The sequence below is a fragment of the Ovis aries genome, chromosome 13 (assembly GCF_016772045.2).
Source record: "Ovis aries strain OAR_USU_Benz2616 breed Rambouillet chromosome 13, ARS-UI_Ramb_v3.0, whole genome shotgun sequence".
NCBI lineage: Eukaryota > Metazoa > Chordata > Mammalia > Artiodactyla > Bovidae > Ovis > Ovis aries.
This window is the reverse complement of record NC_056066.1, coordinates 16,893,238-16,916,141: the sequence shown is the minus strand read 5'-3', so window position 1 is coordinate 16,916,141 and position 22,904 is coordinate 16,893,238. Positions and strand designations below refer to the sequence as shown.

At 40.6% G+C, this 22,904-nt stretch overlaps 1 protein-coding gene and 1 long non-coding RNA gene across 2 annotated transcripts in view; both read left to right on the top strand.

The window, feature by feature from the left end:
- The window catches only part of LOC101109728 (ankyrin repeat domain-containing protein 26-like), a 57,280-nt gene extending 49,466 nt beyond the window's left edge, over nt 1-7,814 (top strand). The window contains 7 exon segments of the mRNA XM_060397250.1: nt 1,903-2,080; nt 2,083-2,222; nt 2,845-3,014; nt 4,229-4,451; nt 6,362-6,407; nt 7,572-7,657; nt 7,659-7,814. Of these exon segments, the coding sequence (XP_060253233.1) occupies nt 1,903-2,080; nt 2,083-2,222; nt 2,845-3,014; nt 4,229-4,451; nt 6,362-6,407; nt 7,572-7,657; nt 7,659-7,721 (906 nt within the window). The 3' untranslated portion in view covers nt 7,722-7,814.
- A 5,727-nt stretch (nt 7,815-13,541) lies between these two features.
- Nucleotides 13,542-20,981, top strand: LOC132657610 (uncharacterized). The gene is made up of 2 exons (XR_009596028.1): nt 13,542-16,043; nt 16,125-20,981. It is a non-coding gene; the product is annotated as an uncharacterized LOC132657610 (long non-coding RNA).
- Nucleotides 20,982-22,904: the final 1,923 nt, after the last annotated feature.

Genomic DNA, 22,904 nt, shown 5'->3' with positions numbered 1-22,904 from the left:
GTTTTAGGACACTCATTTTCACAGTCAGCTTTCTTCTGTATTTTTGTTACAAGTAACTTACTACAATTTTCTTATCTTTATAGTGCGCTCGTTTCCTTAAACTCTGACTTTCATCCTGCCATTTGCGTTCTATTATTTTTTCTTATTTTTTTAAATTATTTTTTCTTATTATTTACTCTTAGGAAAGTTGAGAATTGTGCCTCATTATACACACAAGTTGAGAGCCTTTTTTTTCTTTGAAACAATCCTTTTTTAAGTGATAACTGTATTACCATGATGAGGCAAGCCAGATTAAAACCAGAAGTAATATTAATGGAATGTTCAGAATATTATCATTTCTCATCTTTCCTTTTGTTAATGGCTGTAGAGTTCTGTGTGTATTTATTTCATGGATTTCAGAATAACTTGTGCAGAAAGGGTATTATACAAACCAGTTGAAGTTTAAGCATTGCCTTCTTTCCTTTTCATTTTAAGTATATAGTAAAAGCATGGAGGTACTCAGATGGTGTAGAATAGGTACATCCAAACTAGAGAATTAAGAAGATTATCTGGATCCTGCCATTGGATTTTTTTAAAAAGCTATTGAGATATAATTGACGTATCATAGAATTCACCCACTCAACATGTGTAGTTCAGTATCTCTTAGTCTAGAGAGGTATAACCAGTGACTACAGTCAATTTTAGAGCATTTCCATCACCCCCTAAAAGAAACCCTGCATCCCTTAGCCACCACCCATGGCCTCCCGTCTCCCTCCGCCCCAGGCAGCCCCCAGTCTAATATCCGTCTCTGTAGACATGCCTGTCCTCAGTATTTTATATAAATGGAATCATGCAGTATGCTCCTTTGGGATTAGCTTTTCTCATTTGACGTCATGTTTTCACGGTTCATCCATGTGATAACAAGTATCAGTTCTTCCGTTTCTGTGGGTTGTCAACGGTAAGCTAAGCCATGTATCCATCCTCACTAGATGGAGCTCTGGGTTGTTTCCGCTTTGGGACTAATAATAATGCTGTTGTAAACACTGATTTCCATGATTCTGTGTGCACATGTTTTTATTTCCCTGTGGTTGGATCTTATCCTCAGATTTCTCCTTTTCTTGGCCTTGCTCAGACTGTCCTTTCTGTCTTTACAGTCTCTTTTCCTCTTGGGTGGTCCTTCATCATTTCAGACCTGGCGCCCAGTCTCTCCTCCTTCATGGAGCTTTCGTGACTGTCCAGCTCTTGGAGCCTTTTCACATCAGCGCTTGCTACCTAGTCTCTGAGGAACAGTTTAGCCCCTAATTTTACACTGTTGACATTTCTTCCATGAGGGGGAATCTTGGCTAAGTATACATTGGTGTAACGGAATATTTATTGATGTGCACAGCACTTGTCTTGCATAAATGGACAGTAACAAAGGATTACAAGAATGAGGCATTTTTTGTTGTTGCTGTTCAGAAAAATGTGTGGGTCATCTCTGTAAACTGTTAAGAAATGGGATTTCTTTAACTTTGCAAATAATTCTGTTTGGAATGCAATTCAAATTAGCAAAAAGTCTTTGTACTTCAGAAAAAGGCTTATGGGATTAGAATCCATGTTTACAAGATTTATTAATTAGAGTCTTCTTCTGGGAGGGATTTATTAACTTAGCCCTAGATACTCAATACAGTATCCCTCAAACTTCTTTAAAATCCTGGGACATTAAGATGGGGGGAGGAGTAAGAGACATTCTACTAAGAGGTGACTTGTAATCATTTTATGAGGAAAGATAGAAAAATATTGTAGAACAATAAAAGAGTGTAAAATCAAGTGCAATTGCTGTGTGACAGAGATGACAGTGAACAATATATGTTCGACTCTGGGTGGTGTGAACATCTTTGCTGATTCTCTGAGTAATCCCTGGTCCTACATTCTACAATACAGATACCATCGTATTTATTTCATCCTGGGTTTGAGTTAGGCTGTGCTCCGTCCACTTCTTCATTAGCAGACAATATCATTTTATTCTTGAAGACTGATGATTTTCCCCGCAGAGCTGGAACCTGCATCTTCAAAATGTCTACACCTGGATGGAAAAAAATCAAGTTTAACTCCTGTCTATGAAACTAATGCAAAAGAAATGTAAGAAACTAGAGAAGAAAAAGAAGTTGGAGCAGGAAGTAGTGACCCTCGGAGGTCATATAGAAATGGATATGGCAGAACACAGTCGAGTAGAGCAGTATAAACGGGAGACTGAAGAAAGGGTGAGACAGGGTCTTGTAGAGAAATTAAAGGAAGGCAACCTATTTCTGCAGGTTAATTTGTCCATCTGTCATGTGCTTGAATTCACTTTCACTGCACATTACATTTTGGATGTATATAACTTAGGTGTTTCCTCTACCTCCCTTAGAGCAGTTAGTTTTGTAGATTTCTGGAAGGAAGCGGGGACACTTGTTTTCCCTTTAAATATTTCAGTCTCCATCACAGTTATCACTAAATTGACCTTTCAGAATGATTCTCACTAGAGAATCCTTTTACTTATAAGACCAATTGGTAAAAAAACAAGACCATTAGGAAGAAAAGAAAATATTGTGGTTTAGAACTAGTACCATCCTCTTGAATTATTCTTTAAGCTGTCTTGTTCAATTTTTAAAATTTTAAGTTGATCCTCTTATTCTTTGAATTATCAGATTATATAAGTACTACTCTAACAGTGATTCCACTTTAATTTTATAATTCAGATTTAATTCATTTCACAAACTTCCGCATTTTTTTTTCACCTTTGAAATCGCTCTCTGAATCACTGACTCAAAACTAAAGGGAACAAGTAAAATTTTCCACGTTAATGATTATTTTAAAAATGTTATCTTTTTCAATTTGCCTTAGACGCAAACTGGATCTCAACAGATGGAACTCAGAATTAAACACTTGGAATCTGAACTCTCCAAAATGAAAACTTTGCAAGAAGATTCTAATAAAGCAGAGTTGGAAAAATATAAGCAACTCTACCTAGTAGAATGTGAAGTTAGAAAGTCATTGGAAGATAAATTAGACAAGTAAGTAAAAACACAGAATCACAGAAACTAAATTTAGTTCATTAATTTGACTCTAAAGAATAGTTTTTATAGAGTGGGGTACATGGGATTAGTAGGAAGTGAAAGCTAACTAGATAGTCACTGCTGAGGTCACCTTAAGACAAACTATTGGTACTATATCAAGTTTTTCCACACTATGTAAAGGCATACTTATGAAATAGGGGAAATTAACACATGGGTTAAAGGCAGGAGAAATCACAAAGTGGCTGAAAGTAATATAACGACCTGACTGAGGGGTGTGGAGGATGGAAAGGGCAGATCCCCCCTGCAGTGCCTAGTCCGGGTTTCCCCGCCATCTGAAAGCAGAGCACTCCTAGGAAGCCTTCCATAAGCCAAGGCAGCAGGAACCCAGAGGACACATTCTGCTGGTCGATACATCAAATGAATATGCACAAGGGAAGGTGTTCCCAGTCAGGGTTCAGGGCTGTGGCGACTTGATGCTGAGATGTAGGAGTGGCTTCCGGGGAAGGAGTTCAGTGGGGCCAGTCTCCCTGCTTGGGGAGCGCGATGCCTCTTGCTGTAAAACATATACTGAACACTGTTTAGAGTTTTGGCTTTTTAAATGAGACCAGAAATTGTCTTCAGATTTTTTTTTTTTTTTTGAATCATCAAAAACAGGTACTGACATAGGCCCTTCGTAGAAGTGAAGTAACATAAAGTGAACTTTGGAAAAGCAGGGGATGCTTGTAATTCTTTCTGGGGCTGTTTTAGCTCTTTTCAGCCTCACCCTTTGACTTTCTCGTCCTCCCTTGAGATTGTGGCTCTAGGTGATACCTCAGAGCCAAAAACTTAATTTCTCTGAAGTCATGAGTGAAACGTGTATACAAGGGTGGTGAAAGCAAATGCTTGAAAGTGGCTTTGTGGGATGCGGTGTTTCTTCATCCCTGAACTGTTTCCTGGAGGCAGGTGTGTCCCAGAGGCAGCAGGTGTCACTGTGAGGCCACCTCCCTTTCTCTCTGATGCCCTTTCTCTCCTCTCCCAACTGTGGCTTGTTACTTGAGGAGCCCCAGACACGTGTGTGCTTCTTTAGAGCAAGGTGACAGCTGTCATTGTTTACAGGAGGTCTGCTCTGTGCTTTCAGTTTCATGGGACATTCCATTTACTATATGGCAACTTAACAAATGCAGATAATTTAGGGAAGCATGAATGAAATTGGTGTTTTCCATCTTCCCCAGGACTCATAAGAGGCTGGCAGTGATCAGCACCAAACTTGAGGTGGAGAAGCAGCAGAACAGATCTTTATTCAACACTGTTAGCACGAGGCCAGTCCTGGAGCCCCCTTGTGTTGGAAATTTCAATAATCCTTTAGTGCTCAACACAAATCTTACTCCAAGAGTAGGGTTTTCTACCTCAATTTCATGCCCTTCGAATAACAACATGGAGACTTACTTGACCGAGGTTAGTTCTATTATCTTTTGTTCATTGGGTTTCAGATTTCTCATATGAATGATCCTTGTTTTTAATTTGGTGAACTTCTGAGTTATTTATTTGACTTAGGCACAGTAAGTAAAAACTGTCATTAACTGTTCTAGTCAAGGAGACATTTCATGATTTTTTTGTCCTAGATCTCTCGTTTTTAAGAGATACTTTTTAAATTTCTTGAAAAGCTGCATTGAAATTCTACTTTAGAAATGAAATCTTATTGCCTAGTAACTGAAAGTATACTTGAAGATGTTTGACTTACTTTCTAATTGATTTCACTTTGGCAGTGGTTCATAATCATTTCCAAGCTTTGCTGCACCCACCGCGGTTTATCTACCCCTAAGCCTAAGTGAGAAGGAGATGGCACCCCACTCCAGTACTCTTGCCTGGAAAATCCCATGGATGGAGGAGCCTGGTGGGCTGCAGTCCATGGGGTCGCTAAGAGTCGGGCACGACTGAGCAACTTCACTTTCACTTTTCACTTTCATGCATTGGAGAAGGAAATGACAACCCACTCCAGTGTTCTTGCCTGGAGAATGCCAGGGACGGGGGAGCCTGGTGGGCTACTATCTATGGGGTTGCACAGAATCGGACACGGCTGAGCGACTTAGCAGTAGCAGCAGCAGCAGACGATAGAGATCTGTTGCGTGTTTTAAATTTTGTTCTAAATAACCCCAAATATGGATAATTCATTGTTGACTGATTTTAGTTAACCAGGTTTTATCTGGAGTAAATGAACATCCTTTTAAGGATGAATCTCTTCAGTTTTGGCCTGCTTGATTCAAATAAAGATTTTTTTCCTTCAAGTTCCCTGTCCTGTTTTTAAAAAATATTTATCCTTTCTAAATTAACTATATCAACTGCTGCAAATAGGAGTTTGATATTGATTTATTCTTATTTATGCATTTCAAGCACATAATTTAGTTAGAAAGTAATGTCATGCCACAAGCATTGTTTAATTATATAGAAGGATTTATATATTCATTTTGTCTATGTTATAGTTAAAAATCTATGTGTTTTTTCTTAACCTGAGGAAGTAGCTGGCACAGGACTCAGTAAGAATGCCATTGGCTTTGTTACTTCTTTTGTAGAATTAGGAGCTTTGATTAAATCAATGAGTCTCATACCTTATAAAAGTTTTTTCTTCAAAGAAAACAACCTTTCTTCTAAATAAACTTCTGTGTGGAACCATGTTAAAAATGGAGACCAGCATGGAACCGTTTAGCTAGGGTGGCCAGGGCCCCTGCAGCTGTGACTTCTCCGTTCCTCACCCCTGCAGTGACCCCTGCAGGACCTTGCCCTTCTATGGGACGTAGTTCGGAAACTAACACTTATGAGAAAATCCTTCTCGCTAAACATCTTCAGAATTAAATCTTGCTGGCACATTGTTTTCTTGTATATAATTTTCTCACCTTTCTGTGTTTTCGTTAAATGGAAAAGTTTAAAGAAAATCACAGATGTGTTCTCCTTATTACCATTCGACTCAAACTACTTCCTCCATTTGAACAGGATCCTCACCTAGAAATCAAAATAAAGTCTCGGAAGTACATATTTAGGCCAGGAGCTTTTAGGGGAGAAGATAGTAATCTTGTGGGTCATTCCGAGGATTATGGGTCATTCCCTAATTCTCTGAAATCATGTGTACTTGATAGACTGATATTATTGTACTTTTTATCAGATTAATCTAAATAGCATTCCATATATATGTTCTCTGTTATCTATAAACAGAATAAGAATTAATTTTTTTATTTATGTGATTTTTTTTTCCTACTGAGGTAATCTTCAGGTTAGGTCTAGCCTATAAAAGTATCATTTAAAAGTCACATTTAATAAGTTATAAACATATAACTTGTTTGTCTTAAAGATAAATACTTGACTTATTTCAGATGCGGCGGGAGTTGGACAGGAGTATAGCTAGAGAACTAAGAGAAGGTATGTTGCCAAAATGTGTGAATTAAATTTAGACATTGATTTGTGAAACACACTGTAAACAGTAAATGGCATCTCTTTCCATCGTTTGGATAACAGATGCTATGGTAAATATTTTTTTATATACATAGCTAATGAAAAATGTGAAAGCATGAGCAGTCATAGTGAAAAATATCCTTCTGTGTTTACTCATCATGTAGCATAGCTTGAAAAACAGTCTCTGAAGGTCTGTGTATTTCTTTTTACTTCTAGCTGTATCCTTCTTCTACTCCCTCCATCCCTGTGGAGCTGTCTTCCTACCCCCTGACACTATTCTCAGAGAACGTGGCGTTCATCAACTTCTCAAGCGTCTGGTAGTGGTTAAGGCTAGGAAACCCAGACTCAAGCAGTCACGTTTGTGTAGCTGTCACTTGGTGGGTGACTTTAAAATTTCTCTGTCACTAGATACGTCACCAGTTTATGTTTTACCCTCAGGAAATGCTCCAAACACCCACATCAATTTGGGTCCTGCCAAAGTAGTTGGCCTTATCTCTTTACCACCTTACTCTGCCGCTTAGCTCTGCATCTAACCAGCCAGACTGTGTAGGATCCCACAGATTCGCTTGCTCACCTCCCATCTTTGTACGTGCTTCTCCCCTCTGTGTCTTGTACTTTTTCCTGTCCTTCAGGTAGCTACATACATATCACCTCCACCAAAAAGCTGGCAGTATTGACACAAAGCTGGCTTCCCCTCCTGAGTGTTCCTTGTGCCGTCTTTTATATCTTAGTATTTGTGACTCTGAATGGAAATTGCCTGTTTGTCTGTTTTTCCAGTTTAGGGCATATCATTTTTCAGGGTGGACTGGGTCACCTTCATCTTGTAATTCCAGTGCTTGTCACAGAACCTTTGCATGAATACATGAGTATTCATCAGTTCACTCAATTGCTTGAGTACATGAATAAAGAATGAGAAAACCAGGAGCTCTGACACTCAGCCCCACCTGCGACCAGAAGCAGACTGTAAAATTGTAATCTTGATCAGTATTTTGTGTTGTGTCATCTATAGATATATTTCATTTTTCAGAATACTAGGAAAGGTCTCAGGTTTTTTGTTTGTTTGTTTTTTTGCTAATCTTAGTGAACCCAAGTATTTCAGGTAAAGGATGTAATTCTTTCCTTTTCTTTCAGCTGATGCTCAGTTTGCATCTGATGCCTTTAGAGTGTCTTCTCGAAGATCTACAGATGGGTCAAAAGTGTGTGATGACCTACTTTTGTAAACAGAAGAACAAGATAATACAGATTTGGAAGGAAAAATACATGATTTATAAAGATAAATAGTAAAAGCTTCTCTGCTGGACCATTTCCATGACATTTCGTTGTTTCCCATTAAACATGATGAGAAAATCTTTATTAAAGGAAAATATTTTTGTATTATGTGTGTATGATGAAAATTTATATAGCATTTTAAATGATGTTTCTCTGCATCTAACTTACTTTTTAGCAGATTTAAACATCAGCACTGTTGAGTTTTCCATATTCTAAGTGACAGTGTTAGTCACTCAATTGTGTCGGACTCTGTGCAACCCCATGGACTATATAGCCCACCAGATTCCTCTGTCCATGTAATTCTCCAGGCAAGAATATTGGAGTGGGGAGCCATTCCCTTCTCCAGGGGATCTTCCAGACCCTGGGATCAAACTCGGGTCACGTGCATTGCAGGTGGATTCTTTACCATTTGTGCCACCAGGGACACCCTTTACAAACTCACATTGAGCCCTAATACCAGCTGTTTAAACAGCACCCAAAGAGCCAGACTTCTCATTAATATTTAGTGGTGTTGACTGATAGCTTTTTTGTATTTTCCAGTTTTTATCACTATGTATAGAGCTAAAGATTTAGATACTGCTGTTAGGCTTCCGTCAATGTTTTGATGTATTACAGTTGTTAATAGTGGCATAAAACTTACTATATGTAACTTTAAACACAGATTCATAGGCCTTTCCTCATGGAGAAATAAGATTTGCCTGAGTTTTTTGCCTTCTAAATGAATTAACTTTTTATAATTTTTATTTTTAATTAGAGGTTAATTACTTTACAATATTGTGATGGTTTCTGCCAAACATTGACTTGAATTGGCCATAGGTATGTGTATGGCCCCTCCTTCTTGAACCTCCCTCCCACCTCCCTCCCCATTTCACCCCTCTAGGTTGTCACAAAGCACCAACTTTGGGTTCCCTCCATCATACAGCAAATTCCAAAAAGACACATGTACCCCAGTGTTCATTGCAGCACTACTTACAATAGCTAGGACATGGAAGTAACCTAGATGTCCATCAACCTGATGAATGGATAAAGAAGCTGTATATTATTCAACTATAGAAAGGAATACATTTGAGTCAGTTTTAATTGACTTTTGATTTACTTTTGGAGACAGTGTTAAAATTAGAGAAAGTTCCTCTGGATAAATAAGATTTGCCTAAGACTTTTCACCTTATCTTTACCTGTCTACCAATCTATCTATTTTTTGCTTTGCTTTTTGGAAAAAGTCTTGGAAGACTTTTTTTTGGAAAAAGCACCAGCAAACAGACATTATCACAAAACTCCCCTAATTCCCATATATCCTCTTAAGGTAACATCCTTCCTAAATGTTTTTTGTTTCCCATAAGTGCCTCACTCAAGTCACCTGTTATTCAGAAGATGCCTTTTTCTCCTACTCCCTATCATTTATTAAGTAGTATATCAACTCCCAGTAATTCCATAATGCTGAAGAAGCTGACGTTGAATGTTCTTTGAAGACCTACAAGACCTTCTGGAACTAACACCGAAAAAAGATGTCCTTTTCATTGTAGGGTACTGGAATGAAAAAGTAGGAAGTCACGAGATACCTGGAGTAACAAGCAAATTTGGCCTGGGAGTCCAAAATGAAGCAGGGCAAAGGCTAACAGAGTTTTGCCAAGGGAGCGCACTGGTCATAGCAAACACCCTCTTCCACCTACACGAGAAAGGACTCTACACATGGACATCACCAGATGGTCAATACTGAAATCAGATTGATTACATTCTTTGCAGCCATTCAGGTATGATCAAAATCAAATCCTTTATGATTATACAGTAGAAGTGACAGATAGATTTAAGTGATTAGATCCGATAGAGTGCCTAAAGAACGATGGACAGAGGTTCATGACATTGTACAGGAGGCAGTGATCAAGACCATCCCCAAGAGAAAGAAATGCAAAAAGGCAAAATGGTTGTCTGAGGAGGGCTTACAAATAGCTGAGAAAAGAAGAGAAGCTAAAGGCAAAGGAAAAAAGGGAAGATATACCTTCCTCAATTCCAAGTTCCAAAGAATAATAAGGAGAGATAGGAAAGTCTTCCTCAGTGATCAATGCAAAGAAATAGAGGAAAACAATAGAATAGGAAAGACTAGAGATCTCTCCAAGAAAGTTAGAGATACCAAGGGAACATTTCATGCAAAGATGGGAACAATAAAGGACAGAAATTGTATGGACCTAACAGAAGCAGAAGATATTAAGAAGAGGTGGCAAAAATACACAGAAGAACTGTACAAAAAAGATCTTCATGACCCAGATAACCACAAAGGTGTGATCACTCATCTAGAGCCAGACATCCTGGAATGTGAAATCATGGCCTTAGGAAGCATCACTATGAACAAAGCTAGTGGAGGTGATGGAATTCCAGTTGAGCTATTTCAAATCCTAAAAGATGATGCTATTACAGTGCTGCACTCAATATGTCAGCAAATCTGGAAAACTCAGCAGTGGCCACAGGACTGGAAAAGGTCAGTTTTCATTCCAGTCCCAAAGAAAGGCAATGCCAAAGCATGTTTGAACTACTGCACAATTGCACTCATGCGCTAGCAAAGTAATGCTCAAAATTCTCCAAGCTAGGTTGTTTCAACAGTATGTGAACCTTGAACTTCCAGATGTTCAAGCTGGATTTAGAAAAAGCAGAGCAACAAATTGCCAAGATTCAGTGGATCATCGAAAAATCAAGAGAGTTCCAGAAAGACATCTACTTCTGCTTTATTGACTACACCAAAGCATTTGACTGTGTGGATCACAGCAAACTCTGGAAAATTCTTAAAGAGATGGAAATACCAGATCACCTGACCTGCATCTAAGAAATCTGTATGCAGGTCAAGAAACAATAACTGGACATGAACAACAGCCTGGTTCCAAATCGGGAAAGGAGTACATCAAGGCTGTTTATTGTCACCCTGCTTATTTAACTTATATGCAGAGTACATCATGCTAAATGCTGGGCTGGATGAAGCACAAGCTGGAATCAAGATTGCTGGGAAAATATCAATAATCTCAGATATGCATATGATACCGCCCTTATGGCAGAAAGTGAAGAAAAACTAAAGAGCATCTTGATGAAAGTGAAAGAGGAGAGTGAAAAAGTTGGCTTAAAGCTCAACATTCAATAAACTAAGAGAGCATCTGGTCCCATCACTTCACTGCAAATAGATGGAGAAACAATGGAAACAGTAAGAGACTTTATCTTTTTGGGCTCCAAAATCTCTGCAGATGGTAACTGCAGCCACAAAATTAAAAGATGCTTACTCCTTGGAAGAAAATATATGACCAACCTCGACAGCATATTAGAAAGCAGACATTACTTTGCCGACAAAGGTCCGTCTGGTCAAAGCTATGGTTTCTCCAGTGAGCATGTATGTACGTGAGAGTTGGACTGAAAAGAAAGCTGAGCACCGAAGTATTGATGTTTTGAACTGTGGTGTTGGAGAAGACTCTTGAGAGTTCCTTGGACTGCAAAGAGATCTAACAAACCAATCCTAAAGGAAATCAGTCCTGAATATTCATTGGAAGGACTGATGCTGAAGCTGAAACTCCAATACTTTGGCCATCTGATTTGAAGAACTGACTAACTGGAAAAGACTGATGCTGGGAAAGATTGAAGATGGAAGGAAAAGGGGATGCCAGAGATGAGATGGTTAGATGGCATCACTGACTCGATGCACATGAGTTTGAATAAGTTCTGGGAGTTGGTGATGGACAGGGAAGCCTGGCGTGCTGCAGTCCATGGGGTCTCAAAGAGTCAGACACGACTGAGCTACTGAACTGAACTGACTGATATCAGCTCCCAGTTGTAGTCACCCCTTACAGTCACATTTCTTTGTGAACCTCTGCATGTTATTGTTTCGTTGTCCAATTCTTTGTACCCCATGGTCTGCAACACACCTTGCTTCCCTGTCCTTCACCATCTCCCAGAGTTTGCCTAAACTTACGTCCATTGAATCAAACATGCCATCTAATCATCTCATCTTCTGTCACCCCCTTCTCTCTGGCCCTCAGTCTTTCACAGCATCAGGGTCTTTTACAATAAGTTGATTCTTCACATCAAGTGGCCAGAGTATTGGAGTTTCAGCATCAGTCTTTCCAATGAATATTCAGGGTTGATTTCTTTTAAGATTGACTGCTTCGTTCTCCTTGCAGTCCAGGGGACTCTCAAGAGTCTTCTCCAGCACCACAGTTTGAAAGCATCAGTTCTTCAGCACTCAGTCTTCTTTATGGTCCAATTCTCACATGTGTACATGACTCCTGGAAAGCTTGAATATTTTAGAGATTAATCTCCTGTCAGTTGCATCATTTGCAAATATTGTTCCCCATTCTGTGGGTTTTCTTTTCTCTTGTTTATGATATCCTGTGCTGTACAAAAGCTTGTGAGTTTAATGAGGTCCCATGTGCTTATTTTTGTTTTTATTTTCATTACGTTTAAAAGATGGGTCAAAAAAGATATTGCTATAATTTGTGGGAGAGAGTGTTCTGCGTATGTTCTCCTTTATAATGTCTATCCTTACATTTTGGTCTTTAATCCATTTTGAGTTTATTTTTGTGGATGGTGTTCGAGAGTGTTCTGATTCCATTCTTATACATGTAGCTGTCCAGTTTTCTCAGCACTGCTTATTAAGGAGGCTGTCTTTTCTCCATTGTATAGTCCTGCTTCCTTTGTCCTAGATTAATTGACCACAGGTGCATGGGTTTCTCTCTGGACTTCCTATCCTGTCCTATTGATCTATGCAATATATTTCTCTTTTTGTGCCAGTGTTTTGATTACTATAGCTTAGTATACTCTAAAGTCAGGGAGCCTGATACTGTCAGCTCCTGCTCTTCCTTCTCAAGATTGTTTTGGCTCTTCAGGGTGTTTTGTATTTCCATACACACTGTAAAATTTTTTGTTCTAGTTCTATGAGAAACACCATTTGTAATTTGATACAAATTGCATCAAATCTGTAGATTGCTTTGGTTAATACAGTTATTTTGACAGCAGGAAACGGTTTATTCAGAGTGGTTCTAGGTATGAGGTGGCCACCTTGAATTAAATCAGATTCAGTCCGATTCATTAGATCAGATCTGATTTTCCCAGCCTGTGGCTCTTTGTGTCCTGCAGAGGCGCCAAATGACTGCCCAGAGCTCTGATGCACGGGCTCCTCTTTGGAAAATGTGAGATGTAATTCTAAAAGGCCAGCATCTTAAAGCATTCAGTGGTCTGTCTGCGACCCTTGCTTTTGCTTCATTTTAGTGTGACGTGGGTCAAAATGAGAAGCAGAAAGGAAAATGGTTGCCTCTCCTGCCATGTGGTAATATTGTGGAATATGAAAATGTGAGTCAAGCACAGAGACAGCCCAGTCAAACAGCACCTAAACACACAGGATGTGAGTGTGTACTTGGTTTTCTGAAAAAGATTATACAGTAAAGAATGGAAGTTATGAAACATATTCAGAAAAAAAGGTAAAGAGAAAATATTTTACAAAACACCTATAAAAAGAATAAAAAGTTGGAGATGAAAGAGAGAGGAGAGCTCAAAGGAGCAAGAGACCAAGGAAGGTGGATAAAAGTACTGACATGGGAGCCCCAGGAGGCGAGAGCCTAGTCCTCTAGTTCTTGCAGTTATAATAATAGTAATTGAATTTCAGATGAATAGCATAGTAGAGGACAAGAGAAAATACACCAGGTGATCCGAAACCAATGGAATTCCTTATTTCAAGGGACTTTGTAGAGTTTTTATGTTATATTTTACATACATCTTACAGACTGCATTATGTGTGTGTGTGTGTATATATATATATACATATATATATACATATATATATGTATATATATATATGCTGCCGCTGCTGCTAAGTCATTTCAGTCGTGTCCGACTCTGTGCGACCCCATAGACGGCAGCCCACCAGGCTCCCCCGTCCCTGGGATTCTCCAGGCAAGAACACTGGAGTGGGTTGCCATTGCCTTCTCCAATGCATGAAAGTGAAGAGTGAAAGTGAAGTCGTTCAGTCGTGTCCAACTCTTTGCGACCCCATGGACTGCAGCCCACCAGGCTCCTCCGTCCAAGGGATTTTCCAGGCAAGAGTACTGGAGTGGGGTGCCATGGCCTTCTCCACATACATATGTCTATATATATATATAAATGACAGTGTCAGGTGGTAAGTTTCAGATTTTCAGTGATACCAAAGAGAGTGTTGCCGGAATTTAGGAGGATGTTGCGTGGATATGCACTACTGTGGTTGGGAGAGAAGGACAGCAGCTCTGGGAGGGGCTAGGGCTTGGCATGGGCCCTGACTGATGGGAAGTGAACAGGATATTTGAGATGAATGAACAGAATTCGCTTCCTATGACAGTTGTTAAGCAAGGACGTTATGAACATCCATAAATCTACAGTAAAGATAGAGTGGCAAAGCATGGCCAGAGATTAAAAGAATAATCTTGCTAGCTACCTTCAGAGGAGCTATGATGGATGAGAAGCCAGAAGTTCCTGATTCAGCAACATCATCTCAGTGCTTTTTCAGTGTTCTGGTGCCAGTAGTCCCATTTTTTAAAGAAAAGTTTAATAAGTTGATAAATGATAGGAAAGCTTGACATGACATTTATTATATATATATAATATATGTATGTCATATTGTATATATATCCTGCTTGATGCTTTAAAAAATTTAAATTATGATCATAAGATACATGAAGGGTGTAGACAATTAGCATCTTAAGACCAGTATCAGGACTATTTGAAACCAAAGGAGTTAGATTAGTCTAATTAAAAGTTACTTCTTGTTTAATAAAGAGAGCTATATTCCTCAAGACTTACGCTTAGACATATTATTATTTTTAGCTATATTTTGCCTATCTCATTACATGAAAGAAATTTTAATCTAGTTACTTTGTTTTCTTTACCCAGCTCTTCTTCCCCAGCCCTCTTTCAAACCATTAAAAACAAAATATTTAAGCTGATTTTGTCCAGGAATTTTCACCGTGCATGTAGAGTATCCTGCTCGTGGCCTCGCTGTGTGGTGTTTATTCCCTGGTACTTTACTGGCAGGTTTCTCTGAACCTTAACATCTAGAACCCATGACCTGAAGTGCTGAGAGATCTCCCTGTTCAGTTCAGTTGCTCAGCTGTGTCCAGCTCTTTGCAGCCCCATGGACTGCAGCACGCCAGGCCTCCCTGTCCATCACCAACTCCTGGAGTTTACTCAAACTCATGTCCATTGAGTCGGTGATGCCATCCAACCATCACATCCTCTGTCATCCTCTTCTCCTCCCACCTTCAATCTTTCTCAGCATCAGGGTCTTTTCCAATGAGTCACTTCTTCACATCAGGTGGCCAAAGTATTGGAGTTTCAGTTTTACTATCAGTCCTTCCAATGAATATTTGGGGCTGATTTCCTTTAGGACATACTGGTTTGATCTCCTTGCAGTCCAAGGGACTCTCAAGAGTCTTCTCCAACACCACAGTTCAAAAGCATCAGTTCTTCGGCACTCAGCATTCTTTATAGTCCAACTCTCACATCCATACATGACCACTGGAAATACCATAGCTTTGACTAGACAGACCTTGTTGGCAAAGTAATGTCTCTGCTTTTTAATAGGCTCTCTAGGTTGGTAATAACTTTTCTTCCAAGGAACAAGTGTCTTTTGATTTCATGGCTGCAGTCACCATCTGCAGTGATTATGGAGCCCCCAAAAATAAAGTCAGCCACTGTTTTCACTGTCTCCCCATCTATTTGCCATGAAGTGATGGGACCAGATGCCATGATCTTAGTTTTCTGAATGTTGAGTTTTAAGCCAACTTTTTCACTCTCCTCTTTTCAGTTTCCTCAAGACACTCTAGTTCTTTTTTGCTTTCTGCCATAAGGGTGGTGTCATCTGCATATCTGAGGTTCTTAATATTTCTCCCAGCAATCTTGATTCCTGCTTGTGCTTCATCCAACCCAGCATTTCTCATGATATACTCGTCATATAAGTTAAATAATCAGGGTGACAATATACAGCCTCGATGTACTCCTTTCCCTGTAGGCAAAACATTTTATTTCTGCTCCCCTTGTCTTCCCATAAAAGGGAGTTTTGGAGGATAATTTCCCGGGAAATCTCCAGTGGTTTTAAGACCAAAGACTGGTTTTGATGCCTTATCTCATTCCTTCCAGCTGTTTGAGTTCTGTTCTTTTCGGTTACCAGAGGCTTATAAAAGTGCATTGGTTATTTTGCAGCTTCACAGGTGAGAGCAGAGGCTTCCCAAGGGCCAATCCAGTTCCATTTGAGGCTGGACCAGTCATCCATGTGGTTGGCCTCTGGTTCTCATCAGCTGTCTTGTTCTGTGTAGAGTGAAGACGGTGTGCAGAGTGAAGGTACAGGCAGAACGCTTCACAGTTCCTGTGTTCCAAGAACAGAGATGCTCCACCAGCTCACTCTTCAACCTTGTTTCCCAGCAGGGACGACGGATTTGTTTGAGTTCTGAGCTGCTGTCGGAGTGGAGAGTCTGACTGGATCTCCGTGCTAACCAAAATGTCCAGCACTGGTGCATCACATATCGACTGATTTCTAACTGGAAGTCCTGGGGTCTTCCTGGAGGAAAGGATAGCAGGGACTTGTCCTTGTGTGTTGTCAGTGGTAGTGTCTTAGATCAAATGCCTGCGAAGTTCCAAATGTGACCCAAGTCAGGTGACCCAGCCCTCTTTCCCGTGTAGTGAACAGCGTTGGGGACGTCTCTCCCCAGCGGTGGTACTTGAACTGTGTATTCTCATCTTCATCATGATAATGTAGTGAACTGTTCGTGCTTGGCAATGAGAAGATGGACAATTCAAACCAGATGATCAAAATCCACGTGGCTCTGGATGTAATAAAGACAGGCATATGATGAGACACAGTCTATTTCTTACACATTCCACTCATATATGTTTGATTTTAATTGTACTCTGCATCTAATTATAGTCCTTTCTTGACTAGGCCCACATCGTCATGGACCATGGGGCCCAGAAAGACAGCTAGGGAGGCACCAAACTGACCTCCACTGGTGGTTATTTGAGAGCTGATCATAAGGCTTCAAGTTCATGGCTGCAGTGGGTGCAGCCCCTACATCAGTAGCACAGAAACCTTCCTATTGCACCAGAACGTCCATCTAAAAACGGGTAACATCAGCAGGAAGGCTGGGGCAGAGGGTAACACTGCCCTAGCAGGTTAACAGTGCTTGAAAACCAACCAATCTCAGGTCCCCTGGAAACTAGAGAGGCCTGTAGCTGTCAGGAACAGGTCAGACCACATAGATCTCATAGGAGACTCAGTCTGGCACTCGGGATCAGAGCAGATGATTTAAAGTCTCTTTCTATATAACTGTGTGTTCTTTGGGAGAAAAGATTGGGGTGGGGGAGCAAACTGATTTCAAAAATTCTATGCTAAAGAAAGTTAAACAGCTTTCTTTAGCCTTTAATATTCTGGTTTGATTGCAAATCTCTAAGAGGGGGAAATAAAACGGAGCTTTTCCTAAATGTTTTTCAACTAGGATTCCATCTTCACTGGGAATCACTCACATTTCAACGTGCACAAATGCTTCCCCACCCCCGCCCCAACCGAGTTTGGAGAATGCCAGCTGGAGAAGTCAGGGAATCTCCCGCTGTCCAGGGTTGCCAGCTCTGCTGAGACTTAGCTCCCATGTCAGTGGCTTGGCAATCCAAAGGGGTAGGCTTCACAATTGGACCCCCACATGCTTGGCGGTATGTGAATGCTTGCTAAGGTTACATCAATATGTGGATTAGAAAAAAAAACTGAAGATCCACAGCCTGCCTGTGCACCCTTTCCAAAGGTTGCTCTGCCGAGGGCTGAGCGGCAGTGAGCGGTCCCAGGTGGGCAGAGGGTCTTGGTTTCTACAAAGACCTCTCCATAAAGGTGAGAATGGCCTCTCTCCCTCTGCTTACTCTGATGAGTTTCTCCAGGGCCCACAAATCTTTTGAGTGCCAGACAAAATGGTGTTTTTTGAGAAAGTGAAAGTCTGTTGGTTTAGTATTAAATCTTTTTCCAACTCAAATGATTTCTAATACTGTGCTTTCATGAAATTTGAGGGAAGACTGAGTTGAGCTCTGTCAAAGTTAGATCATTAAAAATCATTTTGATGATAGATCACCCTATCAGAGGGAGCTCGGTAATGGACATTACTATGATAAAGTTACTTTCATTTTCATGAAAAAATGTTTCACAGTGTGTACAATAACTGTAACAACAATAATTGTAAAATGAGATTAATGTTGGTGAGGATTGCCATCTCTTTTAAGAAATAGATGCATCTTAATTTAGCAAATCTGATGAAAACTGGTTTTTCCAATAACATTTTACTTTTTATATGTAATAATTATTTATGAAATCCTGTTGTGATAAATCACATATTAATAGTACCTATAATGATAGTTCGGTCTAGAATTATTTCCTTAATATCTAGAGCTACTTGGCTACAAGATTTAAACGTTACCTTCAAATTAAAATGTACGAAATTAAATTCAAGTTATATACATACATTTGCTGCAGATAAATATGAGTGATCAGTGAAAGGATTTTAGGCATAAAATGTATCACATTACATAAAGTTATGTGAAAAAAGTAGAGTGGAAATACAACTTTAAGGAGTAAATGCAATAACTTTTGCCTACTAAAGATGAGCTTGTAGGTGTATATTAAAACAAATTAAGGTAGATCTCAAATTGCTGTGTCATTAGATTGTCCTGGAAACAGTGAAGAAGTCAGATTAGGATTTTACTTTTAACTGTTTCCTGGAAGAGACTCTGGTGCTGGGAGGGATTGGGGGCAGGAGGAGAAGGGGACGACAGAGGATGAGATGGCTGGATGACATCACTGACTCGATGGACATGAGTCTGAGTGAACTCCGGGAGTTGGTGATGGACAGGGAGGCCTGGCGTGCTGCAATTCATGGGGTCGCAAAGAGTCGGACACGACTGAGCGACTGAACTGAACTGAACTTCTGTTTCACCGGAGATTATATCCTTTGCAACGATTTAGATTGATGAAGAAATGTTTTAGATGTTAACTTAAACAGGTGTGAAATGTCATATAGTGCTTTGTTGTTAAGATAGTATTAATATGCATTTTGAAATAGGCACAAATGAATGATTTGAAAAGACATATAGTTTAAAGAATTATTTTAAGGGTAACCAAGCAGGAAATTGAAGATCTCTATATCCAACAACACATAATAAAAATGAAAAAACAGGGGGTCCAGAAAGGGCTCCATGTGGTCGGGTTCAGGCTCTTTCCACACTTCCTCCCACTGCCCTCCTTCTAATGCAGGACCCAGGTCTAACAGGTCCTCAGCTCCCAGCTTAATATCCCACGTTACCACTGCTCTCCTCCTCCCACGTGTGGCACTCATTTCTTTCACACTTAATGACAATCATGTTGACTTGGCCCTGGGAGCACCTCATGGTGGAGTCATCGTCCCCTGGCCCACGCTCCCTGCCTCACTCTTGCCTCAAATCCCAGAAACCCTCAGACAATAGAAAGCCCAAGTTTAGGCCTAGGCCCTCAGCCCTTGTCCATCTATTGTCATCTGAACGATTGCTATTAATTTGTGCATTTGCAGTTTTCAAAGTGCCTCCCTCTTTATACTTCCTCTTTTCCTCTGTGCCACGACCTGCTGTGATAGATGAAGGTAGAAGATGGATTGATGGATGGATGGATGGATGGGTAGGTAGGTAGGTAGAAAGAAGAAACGGGGGCTCAGAGGATTTAGATGGTTTGCCTGTGATGACATAGCAAGAAATGATGGCGTTAGTATTTGGAACCAGGTCACCTGTCTTCAGACTCTTTGCCTTATGCAAGACATCACTGAACCCAAGTCCAAGGTCAAAGAAAACCAGCTGGACTCTTTCGAGCCTGGGGTGGCCCACTCAAACCTTACTGATCATGTAACCCTGGAGATAGTGGTGGGTGTTAGCATGTGGTACTTGTCCGATGGCCACTGTCTGGGGCCTTCACACTTCATCCAGGTTCTCTGCCAGACATTTGGAAAGGACTTACAGCCGGGGAAATGAACACATGTGTGTACTTCCACGTACTATTGGACAAGATTACTTAGAACAGGACATGATGGTGTGGAGCTAAGAGAGCTGAGTATAAACAGACGGTCACATAAAAAGGGGCAAGTTTTGCCATGAGTGGTGTTTTAGTCTGGATAGCTGTACCGGAAATAAAACTTGGGTAGATGTCAAAACACCAGTCATCTAACTTCAGCTTTATTTTTAATTAAAGACACTGACTTTTAGAAACCAACTAATACTAAACCTGTTTCAACTTACCTTAAAGTGCCCAAATTATTAATAGTTATTTCTGGCTAAGTTGACTTCACCTATGCTTTTGTGTTATTTTTTGGAAAACTTTTGAGGATACTTTTTTTTTTTTAAGTGCATTCAGACATACAGTTTAAAAAATAATTACTCCTACTATGGAGCTAGATAATATTTTATTCTTCATCGTGAGGTATTTCATTTGAGGCTGAGCCCTTAAAACATTTTAAAGTTAGTTGGGATTCAGGGTCACGAAAAATTCAGACACAACTTTAGCCACTAAACAGCAACTGAAGGACAGAGTGATTGGTTCCCTAGAACTTAAAGGGGTCGATCTGTAAGTCAGATACACAGTGAGAAATTTTAGTTCGCTTAGCACACACAGGACATAATTTACTAAAGAAAGGACTATGGCTTTATAAACAGCCGAAGGTTTCTCTCCAGGACCACCTGGAAGTTCAAGTGTGCAGATGGCCAGGAGTTCAGCAGCCTAGACTTATCATACCTGTCCCCGTGGATTGGCTCCAGCTGTTTCCTTCTGAGCAAAGCTCAACTTGCTGAGTACTCAGGCTCACTGTCAGTGATCAACGTGAGTAGATTGTCCAGCAGGGAAGGGTGGAAGAGACCAGTGTAAATGACCTCCCCTGGCATTTGGGGCAGGAAAATCTATTTCTGTGAAACTTTGCTGTACAGGAGAAACAGCATCCAGACCCCTGGTGTCTACATATCAGAAATGCTTCTGCTACTATTACGATGAATGAAAGTCACCTCTCCCAGAGTTTCAAATACCAGGGATCATTTTATGTTCAGCTGCCAGTGCTGGATACAGGGAGGACCCAGGGCTCCAGGGAGGTGGAGGGGCTTGCCTGAGATCATAATGCAAGTTATTAATGGTAAGACAGAATTTTTTCTGATATCTCTTGACTCTAAACACCCGCCTACTACTATCCACCTGTGAATTTGGAATCAATTTACAGATTAAATTACTATTCATGGCCAGTGTTTGTGAAGTGTTGTAATGTCCTGCGCCAAAGATTGTGTGCATGCTCAGTCGCTAAGTTTTGTCCAACTCTCTGTGACCCCATGGACTGTGGCCTGCCAGGTACCTCTGTCCATGGGAGTTACCAGGCAAAAATACTTGAGTGGGTTGCCATTGCCTCCTCTAGGGCATCATCCCAAGCTCTCCTGCATCTCCTGCCTTGGCAGGCAGATTCTTTACCACTCTGCCACCTGAAAAGCCTTCAAAGATGCTAATGGTATTTTATTAGTATGATTTGATATCTGTTTATAGTGTAAGGTAGTAGCAACAGAATATAAGCTATAGAAGAAAAATTTAAGTTGGAATCCATTCTGAAAATACTTGAAAAAAAAGAAAAAAAAGATCAGGGATGGATAGAACACAACTGTGCCCAGACTGACAGCTTTGGGAGGAGTGGGATATTCCAGTCTGGAGTAGTCTGGAATATTCTCCATACGCCCCAGTGTTGAGCACCAAGCCTGGCTCAAAGCTGACAGCCAGCCAGCGTGTGTTCATCCAGACTGAAGCACGTGCTTGTCTGCATTTGAGCTGCTCTCTTAGTTCATCCAAAGGAGTATCTTAGGGTTTTTCATTTCTGATTCCTCCAGGGGTTCCTATCAGGCTCCCCTGGGTTATTGGGAGGAAACTGGACCCTGAAAGTATCCCAGGTGAGTGGGAACTCAGAAGGCATGAGAAGCTTGAGCAGCCATGCAAGATGTGGCCAGGACGAGCTGCCAGCGCTGCTGGGCTGGTGTGAAGAGGCCCCCTGGGCAGCTCATCAATCCCCCTGCCCAGGAGCCTTAGCATCCAGAGCAAGGTGCTGGCTCCCAGGTGCTCCGAGCTGCGGGCACTTCATCCATATTATTGTTTCTAACCTGCTGATGCAGGCTGCGTGTAAGTACAAGGAAAGGAGCGACTTGGGTTCACATGCAAATCCACCTGAGCCCCCCAGCCTGCTGCTGCCTTCCAAGAAGAGATGCGGCAGCTCTGCTGCTGGGCCTCAACAAGTCCTCTACACGTGTTTGTGATAGGAGCTTCCTCTCCCAGAACACAGATCCTGTTGGCTGTTTGTTTTCCTGAGACAATCAACTTGTTCCTTCCCAGCAGAGCGCCTACACAGCCCTAGGCTTCTGTTTCTCTGGACTGTGGAAACACTACTCTCCTTTTCAGCTCTCCTTGGAAATCCATTAGGGACCTCCTAGAGAGGAAAGCTATTGCTTGGGGTTCTAAGTGGATCCAGGGGAGGAGTAGGGTGGTGTGGGCACAGATGATACACGCACCAGTTTCACCAAATGGGACAATGCAGAGTGTCCACAATATCAAGCAATACGCCTCTGGAAATCCTAGCTGGCCACGGGATTCACAGTTTAAGAAATGCCATGCAACATGTTCAGAGTGTGGCAAGTCCTTCAGGACTCTGAGCCCAGTATTTTCTAGCTACTCAATGACATGGGAAAGTGGGGAGAAATGTTCTAATGTGAAAGAAATGTAAAAGAGACCTAAATCACATAATAATAACCTTACATAGTGTCTCAACCCTATGGTAAGAAAGAGTTTTTTAGGTATTTGAGGAATTTTGGATATTTGAGGACAAATAGTAATTTGTCCATATCTGTTAGATTATCAGATTTTTGGTATATAATTGTTCATTGAAGTCTCTGATGATCCTTTGTTCTTGTATCTTATCATTTGTAATGTCTTCTCCTTCATTTAGAATTTTATTTCAGTCCTTTCTTTTTCCTGATGAGTCTAGCTAAAGATTTGTTTATATTTTTAAAAACAGAGCTTATTAGTTTCATTGATTTGGTTATTTTTTTAGTTTCTATTTCATTTATTTCCATTCTGTTCTTTGCCTTCCTTATATTAACTTTGGGCTTGGTATGTTCTTATTTTTCTTGTTCCTT